Source organism: Lactuca sativa, chromosome 3, assembly GCF_002870075.4.
Source record: "Lactuca sativa cultivar Salinas chromosome 3, Lsat_Salinas_v11, whole genome shotgun sequence".
Lineage (NCBI taxonomy): Eukaryota > Viridiplantae > Streptophyta > Magnoliopsida > Asterales > Asteraceae > Lactuca > Lactuca sativa.
This window is the reverse complement of record NC_056625.2, coordinates 23,036,854-23,058,582: the sequence shown is the minus strand read 5'-3', so window position 1 is coordinate 23,058,582 and position 21,729 is coordinate 23,036,854. Positions and strand designations below refer to the sequence as shown.

Here is a 21,729-nt window from a genome sequence, read left to right as displayed (position 1 = left end):
CTTGAACAACCCAACCAATGACAGAGAAAGAAATAAACCCAATATCAGAACATACGAATCACCAATCCAACAACTCACTTGCTAACAGGGGCGGAGCCAGGATTTTAGGATAATGGGGCTTGTAATATTAAAATTAAATCTTTACACTAAGACTAGAGGTATGCTTTGATTTTTGAAGTTGGCATGGTCCAAATTCAATATATAATCATCTATTATCATCACCTTGGTGACTTGGATAGCTTTAGATCGAAGTGGTACCAGTGATCACGAATCAAAGAATCTAAGTTTACCTCTCTTAAATTTGAAATATCATTTTTTTCAAATTCAATATTAATTGGCTCTTTCATATTACTATTCCTTTCAGATTGTGGGCATTTATTAAGAACATCTACCCGAATATTATCACTAACAAGATGTGGTTGTAAGTCGTGAACATTTCGTTTTTCGTTGGAAAAAAATAGACGGTTCTATTCTTGCTCATGTTTACCTTATGATTATAAGAATTAAAAACTCAATCATAATATTACCATCAATTACAAATTATAGTGTTCAAACAATGTTTTTTACCACAAATTACACAACACTTAAATATATATTAATTAACTACTAAGAATTGGAAATTACATTTTCTGGAAATTGATGTTGGTAAAAGACAGTGCCGATGAATATAATTGCATTGGCACTTTTGACGATGATTTGTAATTGCCGATTTTATAGTAGCTGACTTACATTAGGTCTGTGTTTTTTATTATGTGCATGTAATTCTGTATTGTCCAATAGAAAGTTAAAGAAATTGGGCTATAGAGGGGGTTGGTGGGCTTAGGATGATATTTTATGTTGAGCTTAAAAGTTCAAACAATTAAATGAGATTTATTACTAATACTATAGGAGAATAATAAACTATATAAGTAAAATAATCCAAATAGGAGAATGTTAGTCGGGGCAACACACCTGCTAGTCCCCTTACTCCCTCCGCCCCTGCTTGCTAAAAGATTGATGCTCCCAAAACATCATCAACTGATACAACTTGAACACTCTCAAACAATCTCAACAGTTGCGCAAATCCATGCAAAAATACACCACCCACAAATAGAGGTTGACAGGTCACAATCGCTATTACCTTGCTAACGAGAGCAATTTGTTCAACGAGATAATCGACTATTTAAATGGTATCCCACCTGAGCAGTACAAGCATCTCTTAACTCTATATTTGTTGTCCCATAAAAGACAACCATCTACAATGAGATCTTTGCCTAGAAGCCTCTGATGTGAGAACCACACGCACAACACCTGAAAAGCATGAAGTTTACAACAACTCGTCCTACACTCGCGTTCTGACCAATCCCTTATACCACTCAATAATGAAATATCTCAACCATTACGAATTCCAAAAATCTGATGAACCTACACTGTAACTTCCTCCAACCCATTGCGTTGAAATCATCAAATCAATTTGACTGTTGATAATGCCTATTTTATACATATAATTTTGGTGTTTTCTTATTATTTTATGCTATGATTTTATATTATCTAGAGCTAAAAGGTAATTATAATGCTTTTAATTATAATCACAACTATTAGTTGTTGACAGAGCAAAAAATAAAGGATTGGAACGGAATTCGGGCTTAGAAGCAAAAAGAAAGAAGTTGGTTGAAGGCAGCCCACTACGCCTAGCGAAGTGGGAATTATGCCTCGCGTAACACTGATATTTGGAGTACGCCCCACATAGTTAGTGAGTACGCCCAACGTACTTGGCTTGGGTATGAAGGCTTGATCGCGATGAGGTGGGGGGGGAACCTGACTTCTAACCTATCTTAGTCGACAAGTAACAATATTTAATCCGTTTTGAGGGTCTAGGAAGATGTTAAGCTGACAGGAGCGAAGATACGAAGGATAAGAGAGCTGATTCATGCCGGTAATCATGTGGTTCGTTGTTCTGACCAAGATTAATGTTCAAACACGAACCGAACACCCGGATCACTTCAATTACATTACTCTCACCCAAATGGGTATGGATCTCACCTTTTCAAAAGCCCTAAGCCTTATGATGACCGATATTTAGGCCACAACCTCAAATTAGGAATCGATTCGGAACATGGCATTACAGTGACTTTTGGTTGAGTACGTTGGGCGTACTCCCTTGGAAGCTCGATTTGGACCTTGAGTACACTAAGCGTACATGTTGAGTACGTTGGGCGTACTCAACCTAATTCAACTCGGTTGAGTTTGTTGGTTTTTGACTTTGACCAAGTTTGGCCTAAGGGTATTTTGAGTTGTATTTGAGTTTGGTCACTATTTGATGAGTATGTGACCAATAAACGTGATATTCGGAGCAATGTCTTGTTCAACGACCTTTTCGGACTGGGAGGTGAGTTTTTCTCACTGTACTTGTGGGTCAAAGGCACCAATGCCGACCCACTATATTATATATTATGGTATATCAGGTGTTGTTATGCAGTAGTGATCTGTTAGATATGTATTTTGAGATATAGGATGTTGCTATATGGTAGTGATCTGTAGATCTGCTTGTTTGTCTGAGTGGTTATATGATTATTTGTTTGCTTGATACATGTTATCTGTTATGTATATGTTGACATGGTATGGTTGGGTTGAGACAGTCCTGCTCTGTGCAGAAGCCAACAAACCTAGGAGCAAGCCAAACATAAGTTGTGGGCAGGAGGGCAAGCCAGACTTATGTTGTGGGCTCGGGAGCAAGCCGGACATAAGTTGTGGGCCAGTAAGGCAAGCCAGGCTTATGTTGTGAGCTCGGGAGCAAGCCAAACATAAGTTGTGGCCCAGAAGGCAAGCCAAACTCATGTTGTGGGCTCGGGGGTAATCCAGTCTGTTAGTTGTGGACCCATTATGCGTGTTGTTATATGTTTGTGTGGTGGTATTTTGGGGAAACTTACTAACCTTCGTCTTACAGTTGGTTTCACGTTTTCAGATGATCAGGACAAGGCGAAAGCTTGATCGTGCACATCCTTCAGATTTTATGATATTCGATCTTGGGACACTCTGATTTGTAATTATAACTTTTAGAAACAGTGTTTTGTAAACAGTTATTGTCATTGGGTGGTTTTTGAAAAATGAAAATTTTACCATGATTTTTTGGATGTTTCACTAATCCCCTAGAAATATTGTTTAAATATGGGAGGAAACCCTAAAATTATGGTCTTGGGCCAGAACAACTTCCACGTCGTGGCCAATCTATTGTCACACTATGACACTCATTAAAAAAACGCGTTCCATTTATTCCATGTCACGTCGTGGGAATCCTTGCACCGCGTCGTGACACATAGTTTTTCCCAAAAACTTAATCTTTGGTCCCTAGTAAATATTAAGCCAAACCAATCTAGACCGGACGTTACATAAAAATCACTACTTTGAAATATTTTCAGTTTAACCATTTGAAAATTTACTTTTTTATAATTGAAGTATTTAATCATTAAAAATTTGAACATTAAAAAAAACAACATTACCAAGGAAAATCTTCTTATGGTTGTTTTTGAGAAAATGCTCATAATATCCATTTCTTAAAACTTTTTCCACAAAATAGTCAAAAACCAAAATGACAATTTTAGCCATATTTTTCACAGATGGCGTCATGTGTGAAAATAATATTTTTTTTGTAAATTTCAAACCTTCATAAATCTTTCATACAAATCCGTTTTACCTGATTTTTTTTTTTCATTTTGCAACAAAGCGCATTCCATTGATATAATACACTCCAAATTTAGATGTCAGAAAGTCATAATTTTTTAGCTCCAGAGTAGGGTACTCGGTGAAAAATATTAAAAAAAACCAACTTCGAATTTTATAACTCTTTCTTACAAACTTTGTTTTAGCTGATTTTTTTCCTTGTGTTTTTTGTAACAAGGCCTTTACATGGATATATTACCCTTCAAATTTGGATGTCGGGAAGTCATACATTTTTAGCTCTAAAGTTGGCTTCTCGATGAAAAATATTTAAAAAAAACAAACATCGAACCTTTATAATTTTTTCATACAAACTTTGTTTGAGCTGTAATTTTTTTCATTGTGTTCTATGTAGCAAGGACTATCCATAGACATCTCACACTCTATTTCTGGAGCTCATGAAATAGTATTTTTTTAAGCTCATAAGTAGCATGGTTGTGTTATTTTTTGAATTTTCTAAATTAAAGTAGATAACACTTATTTCATTACCTTAACTTTCATTCAAGGTTAACTTTTCACTGTGAGTGGATGTGTGTTATCCGATGGTTGTTACCGAGTAAAGTATGAAGGTTAAATGGTAGTTAGGTTAAAGAACATAAGAGAAACACCAAGATCAGAAGATCACCCACAAAGTGCATCTCACCATAAGACACACAACTATGTATGAAAGGAACGAAGAGAGTTTAAAGTCGTTGACAAGCAACAGGGGGAACACAGTACATATTTCCATTCTTAAAAATTAGCAACAACTGTATTTTTTATAATAAAAAAATGTGTTATTTTTATAAATGATTTCTCTAGTAACAAAATACATTACTTTACAGTAATTTTCAGAAAAGTCACAATATTTTGATTATTGGTTAAAAATACAACAATATTAACAATCTTTTTTTTCGTTAATCCGGTTAACATATTCAGACTTTTCTGAAGATTGTTGTATTTTTAACCAATAACAAAAATATTGAGATTCTTCTAAATATTTAGCCGATATTCTGTCATTTAAAAAAAAAATTGTAAACCGACCCGAAATATTAAGACTTTATCGGAGGTTTCTCTTTAATTTGTTACTAATTTTTTAATTTGTTTTTGTTAGGTCGATCTAAAAATGGATCGTGCCAAGTTTTTTCAGTTCAAGCTCAGTCTAACCAGTTCAAACTCAGTCTAGCCAACCACGATATACAGAATGATGAACATTGGAGCCAAATTTGAAATTTAACAATATACCTACAATGTAGAAATTAGCAGTACATGTGTCGGTGGGTGCAATTTTGTTTCAAACACAACCATTTAAGAAACACAACAAAGGAACCACACAAAACAATTTTTAGTTAATTTCATATAAATCAGTGAAATATACAAGTAATATTTTCATAAAAATCCCTAAAGTTTAGTCCTATTAGGCCATGAAATATGGTTGTTTTTTTCACGCGTAATAATCTTATGTGGAGATGTTCACTAGTGAACATCGCTCCCAATGGATGTAGTGGTGGTGTCGACTAAAGCTAGTCATTGGTTCTGACACCCTATCGCAAACATTTGTCTTTATCTGTCTCTTCTGTTTCTTTCTTTATCTCTTTTGTTTACTAGTAAATACCACACCCAAACAATAGTAAATGAGTTGTGATTATGTATGATGATGTTGGAATTGTTTTCATCGCATATTGATACCCCATAACCTTATATGCATTCTTTGCAATTTCTTTTTCGTGCATTGATCATGGAGATTTGGAGCACTTAGCAATACTTTAAACACAATTTTTTTTTTTTTTTTTTTTTTTTTTGGGAATGAAAATTCTAAAACCAATATACGACTCTCCATTGTTTTGGCAATTTTTAGAGTGTGTTATTACCTTTATTCTTTTTGAATGGTCCTTTTAATTAATCACTTCACAGTTGCATCATGTTGCTGATGATTTTAATTCATGAACGATTTCAAACAAAACAATAAACCTTTTATGTGTGAGTGATGTCTTGATTGAACAAATTTATTATTATTCGATTATGTTTAAGTAAAATTTTTATTTATTATGTGGTGATAATAATTGTTTAAAGGTTGAACAGTTAGATTGCTACTGTCAATATTAAGCATAAAAGAAATAAAATTGATGACAGTGAGAGCTATTATATGGAAACAATGAAAGAAATGAAAGAGACTTTTAAGGAGGTTGGTGATAAACTCATTTCCATTTCATTGTTTAACACAACCAAACAAAGAGAAATGATTCTCAGAAACAATTATCTAATCAGTTCGTTCTACCAAATAATAGAATCAATTCTCTTTTCTGAGTTTAATTCTCTTTCTTTACATTTTCATTCTATGTTGCAATTCCGTTTCCCTATACCAGAAAAATCATCCATAATTTTTTACAATTAAACTTAGAAACTAATAAATGTTTGCTAAATGGCCTATGTACCTAAATTAATGTTTCCATTCATACGGTTCAATAGTTCACTTTAGAATTAATTGTACAAAAGAATTATATTTTCATATTTTTTTTGTTTAAACCTAAAAAGAATCATTATTATATATATATATATATATATATATATATATATATATATATATATATATATATATATATATATATATATATATATATATATATATATATATTAAATTTCTGGAGCAAAGGAACAGTTAAATGGACATACTTTGTCCAGATTTAGTCCCTTAATTTTGCCAACAATACAACATACTGCATTACGAATCATGAACACAAAAAGTGGCAATTTCAACTACTACGAGTCAAATATAAAATCAAATGTGCACAAGACTATCTTCACAACTATGGACTTAAAAGAAAATAAACTCCAGCTACAATTATGGCTGTGTATGTTTGTTTTCATATGCAAAAGATTAAGAAATGATATACTAAGTAATTGGTAGTATATAAAGAATACGATGGTGAATGAGTAGTTTGAAGCAAAAGCAAGAACAAAGAGCATTCTGCTTGTTTCTGAAAGCTCATGTGAAGATGCTACTTACAGAGGTATCATCATGAACACGCCAAATAGTTTCACCCAAAAGATTTGCCACTGAAAGAACAGTCAGCTGTGGGAAATAATGTTGTTCCTTTAAAGGAATCGTGTTCGTTACAATCACTTCTTGAAAAAGTCCACTTGATAACCTCTCAATCGCAGGGGGGCTGTAAAAAAATGTTTTAATTGGATAAACTGTGTTAGTCTTGTATACACAAAGTCACAGTCACAGTCACAGTCACAGTCACAGTCACAGCCAATGTCACAGTTACAGTCACAGTCACAGTCACAGTCACAGTCAGCTTACCTGAATACACCATGAGTGCAACATGCATAGACTTCCCTGGCTCCCTCTTCATGTAATAGAGCTGCGCCTTTAGAAATAGTTCCTGAAAGTAACACAAAAAAAAAGTGTTAATTTTGATACAGTACAAGTGGTTAACATCTTGAATGACTCACCAGCAGTGTCGATCATATCATCCAACATCACAGCAACTTTTCCTTTGACATCACCAATTAAATTCATCACCTAAAAATGTGTTACAATTTTTTCTGTAAACGAATCTGAGCGACACATGGCTTAATAATCACACATAACAGCAAGGCCCCTCTGCGACTTACAATGCCACAAAGGAAAGAGAAAGACAAAAAAAAAAAAAGGTACCTCAGCTACATTGTGTCCATGGCGTCTTTTGTCAACAATTGCCAAAGGCGCATCAGATAACTTTTTGGCAAAAGCACGTGCCCTGGCAACTCCACCAACATCAGGCGACACAACCACCAAGTCATTTGAGCAAATCGACTTGCTGGCAAGATAATCAAGAATCACAGGCTACAACATAATAACAGATAAACTATCAGAATTTAAAAAATAAAAAATAAAATAAAATTGAAATACTTACCTGACAGTAAACATGATCCACCGGGATATCAAAATAACCCATGGACTGCCCAGAATGAAGATCACAAGCAAGAACACGATCTGCACCTGCTTCAGTAATCAGGTTTGCTACTAGTTTTGCAGCAATAGATTCACGCCCTTGAGTCTGATGAAATATGAGAAAAATTAATTTTTTTAAAGGTTAATTTACTTAACTCTAAATGAAATTTAGGTTTACCTTTCTATCGGCTCTGGCGTATCCAAAATAAGGGATGACAGCTGTGATGTTTTTGGCTGATGCTCTTCTGCATGCATCTATTGTAACTAAAAGCTCCATGAGATTTTCATTTGCAGGAGGGCTGGTAGGTTGCACCAGATACACATCACACCCACGTACACTCTCTTGTAATTGAACATATATTTCACCATCTGCAAATCGCTTTATCTGAATCATTCCAAGATCAAGCCCCATGTAACTTGCAATTTCCTGAAATTTATTTTAGCCATGATTTATAGATAAGGAATACCTAATGACTAATGTTACAAGCAACATTTTGAGTTGCCATCTTATGAAGTTGAAGAAGTTATCATATGTTTTTAAAATGAATAATACCTGAGAAAGTGCAGAATTTGCTGTGCCAGAGAATATTTTAAGCTTCCCATTCATAACAGCATGATTCATGCGCCCAGCTTCCATGAAGTTGGACAGCATTCCATCTTTGATAATTGGTACACATGGTTTCCCATTTAATGATTTACTAATCTCACACCTCTAAAAAAACAACCAATCTTAATCAATCTTTGAACTTTTTAAACTGGAAACTTAGCAACTGAACTTTTATCTTAGAAGTAAAACCAGCTGGTTCTCTGATATAAACTTGTTAACCTAACATTTTATAAATATTTCCTAGCATATGTTATCAACCCTTGTTCTAGTTACAATGTTCCATGAAATATTTACAATCCACATCACCTTTAAAGTTGAAACATAGCATGCTTAATCTCCTTAGATTGGAATAGAACAAATCAACAAACGACTTCAAATATAGTATGCATACAAGCCATGTCCTAAAGAGTGCATTTGGCCCTTCAGATGTATGTTTCTGCTAAAATCTAATTGCTACATGCCCACACCGATTTACATTTAATAGTAGGCAGGGAGAAGGGGGATTTAAACCCATAACCTCCATGATACCACCATAAATACTCAACGGCATAAGTATACCGAATTTCAGTCTCTAAATAAAAACATATTGAGTTATTGACTTTAAGCTCATTATATTATCTCAGTAAGACAAGCATAGCAACTTACATTACGTTTAAGTAACTTAACAGTATGTATGTAGACTACTTCAATATGTATATTCAAAGACAACTGTTACTTCCAAAATTGGTGAAATCAAGCAAAACAAGAAGCCAAACAGGACTCCTGTGTTCTAGTCACTGAAGCATAACAATAGTTTAGGTACTAAAATCAAAATACAAGATACATTCATTTATTTAGACTCGGACCATCGAAATAAAACTTACGGGATAGATTGTAGATGGACAAAACGAATTGGATTTAATATCCAGATTGTCTCGGGAATTCAAAATGATGTTATCTGATATGAGAATCGGTTAAATGTTGAGCGAAAGATGAAAATTGTTCCAAAAAACTGTGAGTTCCGTTAATCATTTGGAAAATTCAAAAGTATCCAACCTAATAGAGGAAAAATGAGCAACACAATAACAAAAATACAAAATCAATTACACTACCAAACGCACAACATTATAATTGACAGAAACAAAAACATTCCTATCTTGCAATATCTCAACGATTTATTCATAGAATATAGGACTTAAAGCAAATATATAAACAAGCAACTTACGATGTTGTTAGCAGAAGCGGGAATACGAGCCTCGCTGTTAATGAAACCACGACTGAAAGAGCGCCGAGAAAACGGCGATGATGAAGAAGAAGTAGAGCATGATGATGGAGATGGCAACATTAGAGATGCCATTGGAACTAAGATTAGGGTTTATCTCAGCACTTTATGAGTTTTTTCCAGAAATGCAAATTGTATGGCGCATCTTCGTTCCTTCTGTATCTATATATGTAGGTATCAGTGGCAGGTGGCACACACGCAACGACGCCTTTTGTTTACCAAAAGGCCCTGAATAGAGCTGCTCAATTTCAACGAACCAAAAGATATCAAATGGTTTTTAGATTTGCATTTAAACGAATTATAAATATTAATTGTGATTTCATTTTTATCATACAAAATTAAAAGAAATAGAGATGGAAAAACATAAAAGAATTCAGATAAAAACAAGATGTAAACTGGCTTCAATCTTATTAAAAAATATAAAAACAATCAGATGAGCAATCTGATTAATTGTATGTGATTTTAACTCTCTGATCATCCAAATATTCAAATATTATAATTTATTTTAACTATATTGTTTTTTTTTTTTTTTTTTTTTTTGTTAATTTAAGAATTATTATCTTTAAGTTAACACATCATAATCCCTATTCTAATAAAAATATAGTTTTAATCTCCTTTTGACATGTGTCATCATATTAGGTCTCCTAATTAATATATATTTTATTCTTCTATTGAAATGTGTCATCCTATTAGGCTCCTAATTAATGCATGTCACTTATCAACCTATTAATTTTCAATTTCAAAATTCAAAATTTAAATTTCTCATTCTAATTACAATAAATTAATAAAATTAGAATAAAAATTAAAATAAAATTAATACAAATTATAGGATGATATAATTTCACATATTTATTCAAATTAATGATTATAATTTTATATAACAAAAAAATATCATTTAATTAATAATTTATTTAAATTAGTTGATTAATAATTTTAAATTCTCACTATTAAGATTTAATTAATTTTGTAACCATGATTTCCATATGTTATAAACTAGTAAATATATAAAGATTACTTTACATTTTTAATTATATAAATCTAATTGCCCACTTGAAAGAGAAAATGCGAACTTGTCAACTTGGGGATGAGATATGTTTGTGGATACAATTTTGTGGGGACTTTTAATTTGTCTTTTACCAACGTTATGCTTTTCATAAAGCAGATAATGGACATTTTTTTGTTAATATTATAGTTTCTCTCAATTTGTGATAGGTTACTTCAAATATAAATATGAACATATATTTTCTTTTTGCAGTATGTAAACATTTGGTATAGAAAAGCAATACTAAATTACTTACGAAAGGTATTAGTTAAAAATTATCAAAATACAATAATTTTCTTAGACATTTGCAAATATATTTGGCTCATTTTCACCAATATACTTGAAATAGTTTAGTATGGTGATATTTCCTTGAACTTTTAGTTTTATATACATTTTATTTTATAAATGTTTTAATATGTTCGTGTAAAATAAGAATATTGATTATTTGACTCAAGAAGTTCAAATTACAAATTTTCTTTTGAAATTACCTAACTAGATATGTACCAAATAAATAATAACGAGTTCAATGAATATTTTTTTTAATTTTTAAAGTTTATTTTTATCAATAAAAAACAAAAAATACAGAAATTCAGATTTTTTTTATCCTTTTTCAATGATATCAAATTTAATAAAAAAATTTACTTTTTTTCCATCAAATTCACAATATGAATCTATATAGATTCACAAATGTGAATCTGAATTCATACAGTGAATCTGAAAAACATATTACCATTCAAAATATGAAATTATGAATTTAAATATTTTTAATTTTTTTTTTTTGATAAAGAATAAGCTCTAAAACTTGAAAAAATATTTGGTTTATTAGAGAACCAATCATAATGGTTCTCTGTTAAAATTTTCCATTATATATATATATATATATATATATATTAAAATTAGATAAAAAGTTCAAATATTAGTATTAACATATTATTTTGTTATTTACGTGTGAAAATAAATAATCAAATTTATATAACCTAACAATAAAATTATAATTTTAAACGTAGTAAAATAAAAAGAAGTAAAATTAATCTAAAAAGGTACATAAATCTATATCTATTTACTCATTATGAACCAAAACAAAAATACCAATGTTATGTAATATATAAATCTATATATATTTATACTACCTAATAAATAAAAATCATTGATAAATGTCATTTATGCATCTTTTAGGGTAATTTTTATTAACATTTAGCATCATATTTTACACATTTGCATGTCATTATTTTAAATAATGTCCAGCTCATGTCATTCGTTAGAATTCTCGTACTGCTCATGTTTTTATGTTATTTTCAGATAATTCGAGTGGAGAAGTACTTTGAGAGCGGTTTTGGATGCGTTTGATGGAGCATTGGAGTTAATTGGAACTTGGAACTTATTAAGGACTCTGAGGAATGCTTTGAAGTTGTTTTGGTCAAGAAAAATCGATCGAATTGGTCATATGAAGATAGATTGCTACATTCTAAAGCCTAAAGGATATTTATGGCAACTTTGACCATCTGTCACCATATCTCATGATTCGTAACTCCGATTGACGAGATTCAAAATTGTCCGAAAACTAGACAGACTTTCAGACGACTTTCGTGTTTGCGAAAATTTAGAAAAATGGGATCATATGGGCAACAATGTGATCGCATAAATGATCGCATTTTTGTGTCGAGGTTCAAAAAATGTCAGAAGTAACATCGTACTTTGTTAAACGACAATTCGGGAAAATTTGGGGGAAAATACGATCACATTTTTGCATATATGCGATTGCATTTTTCGTAATCTTGCTCTAGAAGTTACATGCTTGCATATAAATATGACCCATTTGATCAGTTTGAAGCCTAGCCGATTCCTGAAGCTCTAGATGACGGAAAATACGATTTTTTAAGCAATTTCTCCCTGATTTCAATGATTTCTGAAAATATGAAAGTTGAGGATCATCTTCTACAATTAGTTAGCAAGATTAATCAGTTAGTTTCTCTTTTTACTAGTTATAATTCGTTTTTAGCCATGTATGGCTAAAAAGCTAGTTTTTAGGTCTGCAATAGACTAGTACTTTTCATGTGATCTGTTATTAGATTTGGTTTTCATTGTGTGCTTCTATATAGTTTTTTCAATTTTGAGCTTAATGAATGTTTGATTCTTAATTCTTGTTAGTTTGGTCACCTAGCTAGGGTTTAATCATTCAAGTTAATTAGTTAATAGAATTTGTGATTGATCTTGTCAACTGGTAATAAGTAACAAATATCAAATTTGTTCCATGTCAGGGGTTTAACTCTGATATAAATTGAAATTTCATATATTTACACTTCCGAGCTTGTGAGAAGTATTGGGTAATGTTGAGAATTTTACACAGATCTTAATGCAACTTTTTCTGAATTTAATCAAGAGTTTGTTTAATTGGATCAATAAAAAGTTAGGGTTAACTGAAAAGTTTGGTTTAGGTAATTTAACTAGGCAAAAGAGATTATACTAGAGCTTGTTAGTTTTTCTCAGTACCAACTTAGATAGAACACATTTTGAATAACCAGATCCAGGTTGATTGCATGGCTAGGAAAATTGTAGCAGAGCTGAATTTGTTTTTATTGTTAATTTCATTTAGTTAATTTCACTGCAATTTTTAGTTTTAGTTTTAAATAACCACCCCCAATTTTTTTATATTTTTTTTGTTTTAATGATTAGTATGTGCCTTACGCAAAGAGGCATTGACCATTAGGTTGTGTCCATGAGAATTCAATCAACAACGGTTTAACAATCACTAATTGTCAGGTGACACTTTTCTAGAGTATGATTCTAATGATGCCATGTGGCATCCTTAAAGATTAATTCATATTTAATACTTTAAAAAAATATAAATATCAATATTCATATTTTGAATTTTAAAAGCCAAATAAGGATTTAAATTTTGAATCATTAATCATTACCTAGACATCTTCTATCTCTTATAAGTAAATATAATAATGAATATGTCTTAGATTTATAACCAAAGTTTGAATATATATGATAAGTAATTAGGGATAAGAAAGTCCTAACACTTAAGAGTTATCTTTAATGCACAATATATATGATATATAATTAGATGTATGCCCGCGCAAAGTGGCGGCAACAAATAACTCTTTTGGCTAATTGTTTTGTTGTGCGGAATAACTCTTGACATCATATATTTTATGGTTATTATTAAAAATAATCAAATAACTTTAACAACATTATTGAGTAGTGTATAAAATAGAGATTGTATTATGGTTTATAGACCTCTGCCCTCGCACCCCCTATGGTATTGATATGTTTAATTATTCGAGATTTACTAGTATATGAACTCAACATTGATATGTTGTTCGGGTTTATGATTATAAATACTTGTAGTTAATGATTCCAACATAGTCACTTACGAAGCACTTAATTAATAGAATAGTTATCATGTTTATATTGATCGAACAATGTTAATTCATTGCATCCTTTTATCGTTAACCAGAACGGGATTATGGTCGGCCCGATCAAGAATGAGATTGTTATTCAGTGGGGGGTTCTGAAGTCCCCTTCGGAGATCAGGAGTTTTCTAGGATTAGCAAGGTATTATCGAAGATTCATTTAGGATTTCTCCAAGGTTGTTGTACCCCTCACTCATCTGACGAGGAAGGGCGTGGATTTCCGTTGGGGCCTGAGCAGCAGGCTGTATTCGAGACACTGAGGCAGAAGTTATGTGAGGCCCCAATGTTGACCCTTCCTAAGGGTGTTGATGATTTTGTTGTTTATTGTGATGCTTTCATCACTGGTATGGGGTAGTTCTTATGCAGCGCGGGAGGGTTATTGTGTATGAGGTTCAATATCCGACATATGATTTGGAGTTGGGAGCAGTGGTGCTTGCTCTCAAGATTTGGTTACATTACCTATATGGGATCCTGTGTACCATCTACACGGATCACAAGAGTTTGAGATATCTCATGGATCAGCCGAATCTGAACATGAGATAACATAGGTGGCTTGACATGGTCAAGGATTATGGCTACGAGATTCTGTACCATCTAGGGAAAGCGAATTTGATCACTGATGCCTTGAGCTACAAGTCGATTGGTTCTTCTGTTGGGATTTTATGCATGAGGATTTCGATTGATTTGCCACTGCCGAATTTGATTAGGGATGCTCAGGCCAAGGTATTCAAGAAGTAGAATTGGAAACAGGAGCGAATCAAGGGTAAGATCAATAGGTTTTCTACTAATAGTCGTGGATTGTTGAACCGATACGGTCGGGTTTGGGTACCAGATTTTGGTGTGATTAAGCAAACTTTGTTGGAGGAGGCATACAAGTCCAGATTTTCGTGTAACGCTCGTAGATCGGGGCTAGTTAATTTAGAGACGTTAAGCGTCAAAAATGAAATTTTGATGGAAGATTATTTTGAAGGAATAATCTTAACTAATTTTTAGTATATGTTACAAGGATTCTGTAGATACAAAGAACGTTGAGATCCGAGTTATAACGAAGAAGTTATGACTTGTCGAAGTTTCGCGACAGAACCAACACGACACAACGCGACGTAAAATGTGAATTTACGTTAGAGCGATATCTAGCCTTAGTGATCTAAACGAAAGTCGTAGACTTCGTTAAATTGAGAGCGTGCATTAAAGGAACGTCCAAATTTGACTTTGTATGAGGAAGTTATGATTTTTCTAAGTTTCGACTCAGCGGTATGCAGACCAGATACTCGATTTGAGATCAAACGGTTTTTAGCCGAAACAATCTAAACGAGAATCGAAGATCTCGTCGATAGTAGTCCAACGATAAAAAGACGGACAAAAACGGGCATCGTATGACGAAGTTATAAATTTATAATGGAGTTTTCCTGTCCCGGCCTACTAAAAATAATATAATAACAATTAAGTTAAAATTTGCCAACGGAGTCTAAACGAAAGTTGTAGAGCATAGTCTCACCTACGTGTAGATATAAAGAACGTCGAAAACGAAACTCGTTTGAGGAAGATATGAATTTCGGAAGTTTTTAAATAATTAAAATATATTTATTTAATTATAAAATCGGATAATACCAAACCCGTGACTCATCCGGCCTTATCCACCCGGTACGCCCAGCGTACATGTCGACAAGCATTACGCCCAACGTAATTTTGAGTTACGCCCAGCGTAAGTCGGGGTTTCAGCCCCTATAAATAGAAGTCGATGGCAGCCGAGTTTCTTTGCTCATTTCTTCCTTTCTCTCTCATTTTTGCATCGTTTTGTGTGCAAGAAATATCCCGAAGCCCCGATATTAATCCCGATCCCCGAAGCAAGTTCCGAAGCCCTGAAGATCCCGAGAAGTGAAATTCCCGAGCCGAAGCTCTGCCCGCGAGAAGCCCGGTTTTTGTGAAGATCTCCCGGTTTCACCGAATAATACTACTTCTACAAGCCGTAGTGTTGTCCGATCATCTTCTGATCACATGAGTGTATAGTTACTTTCTTCTAACACATAAATATAAAGTATTAGCTCTGAAATATGTGCTATGTGTTATATATTATTTGTCTATTTGAGATGGGCTTGGAATTGATGTTTTTATACGGGTGTTAAATGATTTAAACTGTATATGTATTTTATATCTACAAATATGTTGGGTAGAACATGGGTAGATGAAATAGTGGCGACTATGAGACATAGTGCCAATTGAGTAAGCCTTGGTGACGATGTGACTTCGTGCCTATTTGATAAACCTTGGTGACGATGTGACTTCGTGCCTATTGAGTAAGCCTTGGTGACGATGCGACTTCATGCCTATTGAGTAAGCCTTGGTGACGATGTGACTTTGTGCCTATTGAGTAAGCCTTGGTGACGATGCGACTTCGTGCCTATTGAGTATGCCTTGGTGACGATGCAACTTCGTACCTATTGAGTAAGCTTTGGTGACGATGCGACTTCGTGCCTATTTGATAAACCTTGGTGACGATGTGACTTCGTGCCTGTTGAGTAAACCTTGGTGACTATTAAGTTAGCGCCTGATAGCTATGGATTTAGTATCTGATAGATAAACTTTGACAACAGTGGAATTCGTGCCAATTCCTTAGGTAAATCCTTATGAATGAAAGAATGAAGGATAATTGGTTCTTAGGGTAAACCCTTAAGAAATAAAGGAGATATGGGGATGGGTATTTGGGTTGACTGTTTGATGATTGAACAATAAATGTATTATTGTGGGTTGAAAACCCTATATGCTCACTAGGCTCCCAAGCCTGACCCACTCAGTTTTCTTTGCATTACAGGTAATGACACAAGAGTATAAGTTGGTGGACTTGACGAGAGATTTTGGATTATAGATCAGTAGTTATGAATAACTGCTGTAAGGTCTATTTTATATTGTTTATGTTTTTGGTCGGTATCAGAACATGACATCCCGAGATTTTGTTATTTAATGAAAATACATTTCTTTAAAGAAATGCTTTGATAAATTCTTATCATATTTTGTTTTGGGAACAAATTCCGCAACTGTTTTCTGTAAAAGATTACTCTTATTTTAAAAACAAAGCATAAACAAATCGGTATTTTCTGGCCATGAAATTGGGGATGTCACATTTCGATACACCCTAGAGTCACCAAGATGTATCGGGATTTACGACTTAGTTACTGGTGGTCGTGCATGAAGAGGAAGATAGTCTGGTATATTGAGAGGTACTTAACCTGTCAGATGGTTAAAACTGAGCACCAGAGCTCATATGGCAAGCTTCAGCCTTTGGAGGTTCCCATGTGGAAATAAGAAAAGATCACCATGGATTTATCACCAAGTTACCTCGGACGGCTAAGGGGTTTGATGTGATTTGGGTAATAGTGGACCGTATGACCAAGGGTGCCCACTTCATAGATATTTGGGAGAGCTCCTCGACCGAGAAATTGGTTGATATGTATGTGAAAGAGATCATCGCCCGACATGGTGTTCCGGTTTCTATTGTATCAGATTAGGATGTTCGGTTCACTTCCCAATTTTGGCAGAGGTTCCACGATAAACTGCGCACGAGGTTACATTTTAGCACTGCCTAACATCCGCAAACTGAAGTAGTTCTCCAGAAGACAGAGTTTATTCAAGAAATCAGGTAGAGGTTACAGACAGCTTAGAGTCGGCAAAAACGTTATGCTGACAGACACCAATCGCAGTTGGAGTTCCAGGTCGGCGATATGGTTTTACTGAAGGTATCACACTAGAAGGATGTAATACTGTTAGAGGCATTTTTCATGCATCTTTTAGCACAGTTTTATCGGTATTTTATTATAAAAATCTAACTAACTCCCGATTATTCTTATGTATTGTATGTTTCGTGATTATTTTGTAGAATTCTGGTACAACTCACGTTTATTATGACTTTCAGGGCAATTTGGAGCATACAGATGAATACGCGAGTTTGGGGGTCGTTATTGGATGCTTTTGAGCTTAATTGGAGTCTAAACTAAGGAATGATGTCGAGGAATGATCAAGAACAACTTGGAATGAGGAATGACAATTAAAAGCAGACAAAAATGAATACACGTGATCGCATGTCTTATCTATGCGATCACAACTTTGACCATGCGATCGCATGTATGGCTCGCAACTTGACTTCGAAGATTTTTCGTGCCAAAAATTCATATGGATGAAAAAAGACTATTTATGCGATCGCAACTACACTTCATGCGATCGTAACTACACTTCATGCGATCGCAAGTTGGCCAAAATGCTTCAAATGGCACCGTACTTCATTTAAAAGGTTCAAGACACATTTTCATAAAAACATGCGATCGCAGCTTCAGTACATGCGATCGCATGTATGCCATTTTCACCGTCGGATGTATAAATAGGCCCGCATAACCTTCCAGTAGCCCTAATTGGCGATTTCTGACGATTCCAAGGCGATTTTCAGAGACTTTCAAGTGGAAAACGCAGATTTAGGGGATACGATTCAATTTATTTTCATTGTTTAGTAAGATTTATCGTTTAGTTTCTGTTTCTACTAGGGATGAGCATATGGACCGGGGAACCGGTAGCGGAACCGGAACCGGCACCGGTACCAGAACCCGATAGAACCGGTCGGGCCGGGACCGGGATGTTATTTTTATGGATTTTTGGAACTGGTAGGAACCGGAACCGATATAACCGGAACCGGTAGAACCAGAAAAAACCGGAACCGTATGATGCTATTTTTCGAGGACCGATTCCAACATTTGAGGACACGACAAGAACCGGTAGGAACTGGGAACCGGTAGAACCGCCAGGCCGGTTCGGTTCTTGATTTTGGCCGAAGCCGGTTCCCGGGTCCGGTCCGGTTCCGGCCGGTTCGGTCCTTTTGCTCATCCCTAGTTTCTACTATTTGTAATTCGTGTTTAGCCATGTTAGGCTAAAAACTCAGATTTTAGTTTCGCAAGACGCAACCTTTTCATGTGATTAATCATTAGGCATGATGTTTGACTGTGATTCCTGTTTAGTTTGATCAATTCTATGTTTAATTGAATGGTTGATTTTGATTTCAATTTCTGTTAGCCACTTTAATTGTTTGTAAATCATTCTTGTTATATGATTGTTTAGATCAGTAATTGTCTTGGATTAATTTTGTGTTTAGGATTAACTCTAATATGAATTGATCAAACAAGTTTTTACGCCTCCGAGCTTATGAGATGTGTTGGACTTTACTGAGAAATACATTGTGTTTAATGCTAATTTTCTTTTTTAATCAAGAGCTTGTTTGGTTGATTTAGTAAAAAGTAAGATTTAATTCAAGGAGTTTATTTTGATTAAATGATTTTTTTAATAAAGGTCATTAGAGATTGTTAATGAACTTCAATACCAGTTTAAACAGGTGCACAATCAATTGTCGTGTTGAAAGTTAATTGCATGATTAGGGGGTCACCAACTGAAATTGCTTTCTCTTATTGAAATTTTATAGTTTTTAAATTAAGTTATTTCTTTATAATTTTCTGGTTATATTAGTTTTGATTTTCAGAAATAACCTCCCCCCCCCCCCCCTCTTTCGTTTTATAGACTTGTCAACAATTAGTATGTGCCTTATGCAAAGAGGCATAGGCTTTAGGACGTGCCCCTGAGGATCCGACCCTGCTTACTTGTACCACCTGTTAGTGCAATAGAGTAGTTTTCTATTTATTTTTATTTGTTTAAATCGTGCGCGATAGTGGTTTAACAAATACGCTTCAGGAAGAGGAGCAAGTTGGGGCCTTAGTATATTGGGTCGTTTCGATTCATTGCCAGGGTTGGCAGGGTAGCTTATCGGTTGGATTTCCCTGAGGAGATCAGTCGGATTCACAACACCTTCCATGTTTCTCGGCTTCGAAAGTGTGTGGATGATGATTCAAAGGTTGTTCCTTTGGATGATATTCAAGTTGATGATCGCCTGAATTATGTTTAGAGATCAGTGACGATCTTGGATATGAAGACAAAGGCCTTGTACAACAAGGTGGTATCTTTGGTCAAGGTCTAATGACATCATTAAAAGGGTTCCGAATGGACTTGGGAACCCGAGGCGGAGATGCGAGAGCACTACCTTGAGTTATTCGCGGCAGCGGACTTCGAGGACGAAGTCGAATTCAAGCGAGGGAGAATTGTAACATCTTGATTTAGGTAATTTGTAATTTTGACCCTTAACATGAGATTTTGTTGCAAAATTGGTCCTATGGTTAAATTATGAGGAACACGCCTTCTGCCTGGTACGTTGGGCGTACGTGGCTGAAGGCTAAACCCTAATTTTTAGGGTTTAGACTTTATCCAAGCATCATTAACTCCCCAAGACTCCTTCCCTCATCAGCCTCCAACCCCATTTCATACCTTGCAAACCCTAATCCACATTTGTGAGCATTTTTAGCCTTAGAGTGTGTTATTGGTGTTCTTGAAGGAGGAAGAAGGAAGTGGATTCACCTTAGGAGCTAAAGATCATTTAGATCCAGAAGTATCTGGTTGCTTTTATCTGTTATATATATCGGCATAGTTTGGTGGGGTTGAGACTGTATTACTTTGGTTTATCAGTCAACAAACATGGGCAATCCAACCGAGAGGTTGTGGGCCAGGGGTAATCAACCACAAGGTTGTGGACCACATATGAATTAGGCAATCCAACTGGAAGGTTGTGGGTTAGGGGTAATCCAACCAGGAGGTTATGGACCAAGTATATGTTTTATATATGTTCTGTTGTGTGGTATTTGGAGGAACTCACTAAGCCTTGGCTTACGATTTAAGTTTTATGTTTCAGGTACTTCAGATGATCAGAGAAAAGCAACGGCGTGATCGTGCACATCCTTCTAATTTTATGGCATTTGATTTTGGGATACTCTGATATGTGATTATTATCTTTGGAAACAATGTTTTGTAAACAATTATAGTTTTTAGTTGGATTTTAAAAATGAAAATTTTATCTTGATTTTTGGGATGTTACACTCTCAAATGAGAGATCATGAGTTCAAGTCTTGTTAGGAGACATAAGTGATATTTAGGAGTAGTTTAGTTTGTCAGTTAAAAAAAAAACTCTAAAGTTACAACTTAAGTCCTTGAAGTATTGATCTCTTACTATATTTGGAAGGTATAATTCTACATATAAAAATTGTTGAAGTAACTAATTGTTTTTTATATCTATATGATGTTTTTTTTTTCCTTTCATCGAAAGATAATATTTTTTTTATTTAGATCATATTATTTTACAATCATTTTAACCATTTCTTATTAAAAAAAATTATAAATCATTCAAGTCTTATTTATTAAAGTATACTATCATACATTAAAAATGATACTTCAATATAGTTTAATATTAAAATTCTTTTAAAATTTTATTTTATCAATCTATTTTCATTGTTTATCTTATAAACTCATGGTTTCCACGAGTCTATAACCTAATATCTATAACCTAATATACTAATCAAATAATATATTGAATTAATTTAACAAATAAATACAATAATATATCAATAAATTACAAATAATTAATCACACAGTTATATAGAGTAATATAGATTTAAATAAAGTAAATTGTTACATATCTCTTCAACAGGTTTTGCAAATGCTGAAAATAAACTTTTTTGGTAATTGCTTTTCTAAAACTTAATTTCAATTTGCTATATTATTTATTGTTATTGTTATGTAATTTTGACATCATAGATCAACAACTGTTAGCCATATTTTATGAGTCAACATTCAATTGCTTCCAAAGTTCCAACCAAGCAATTTTAGAAAGTGTTAAATACTTCACAGAATAAAGCGATCTTATGTGAC

The 21,729-nt window shown here is 33.9% G+C and overlaps 1 protein-coding gene across 1 annotated transcript; it reads right to left on the bottom strand.

The window, feature by feature from the left end:
* Nucleotides 1–6,420: 6,420 nt before the first annotated feature.
* LOC111907358 (ribose-phosphate pyrophosphokinase 1) lies at nt 6,421–9,716 on the bottom strand. Its single transcript, XM_023903130.3, has 8 exons — nt 9,427–9,716; nt 8,169–8,327; nt 7,794–8,042; nt 7,578–7,721; nt 7,340–7,507; nt 7,135–7,204; nt 6,983–7,064; nt 6,421–6,842 (listed from the first exon to the last, which is right to left on the bottom strand). Exons 1-8 carry the CDS (start codon nt 9,556–9,558, stop codon nt 6,662–6,664), a joined length of 1,185 nt encoding a protein of 394 aa, XP_023758898.1. The 5' UTR covers nt 9,559–9,716; the 3' UTR covers nt 6,421–6,661.
* Between the last annotated feature and the right edge of the window lie 12,013 nt (nt 9,717–21,729).

Coding starts and splice junctions, on each gene's coding strand:
- LOC111907358 (XM_023903130.3), bottom strand. CDS start 9,558: ATGGCATCTCTAATGTTGCCATCTCCATCATCATGCTCTACTTCTTCT. Junction 7,722..7,793: donor ACGCCAGAGCCGATAGAAAG/GTAAACCTAAAT, acceptor ATATTTCATCAG/ACTCAAGGGCGTGAATCTAT. Junction 7,065..7,134: donor TGATATGATCGACACTGCTG/GTGAGTCATTCA, acceptor TGTTACTTTCAG/GAACTATTTCTAAAGGCGCA.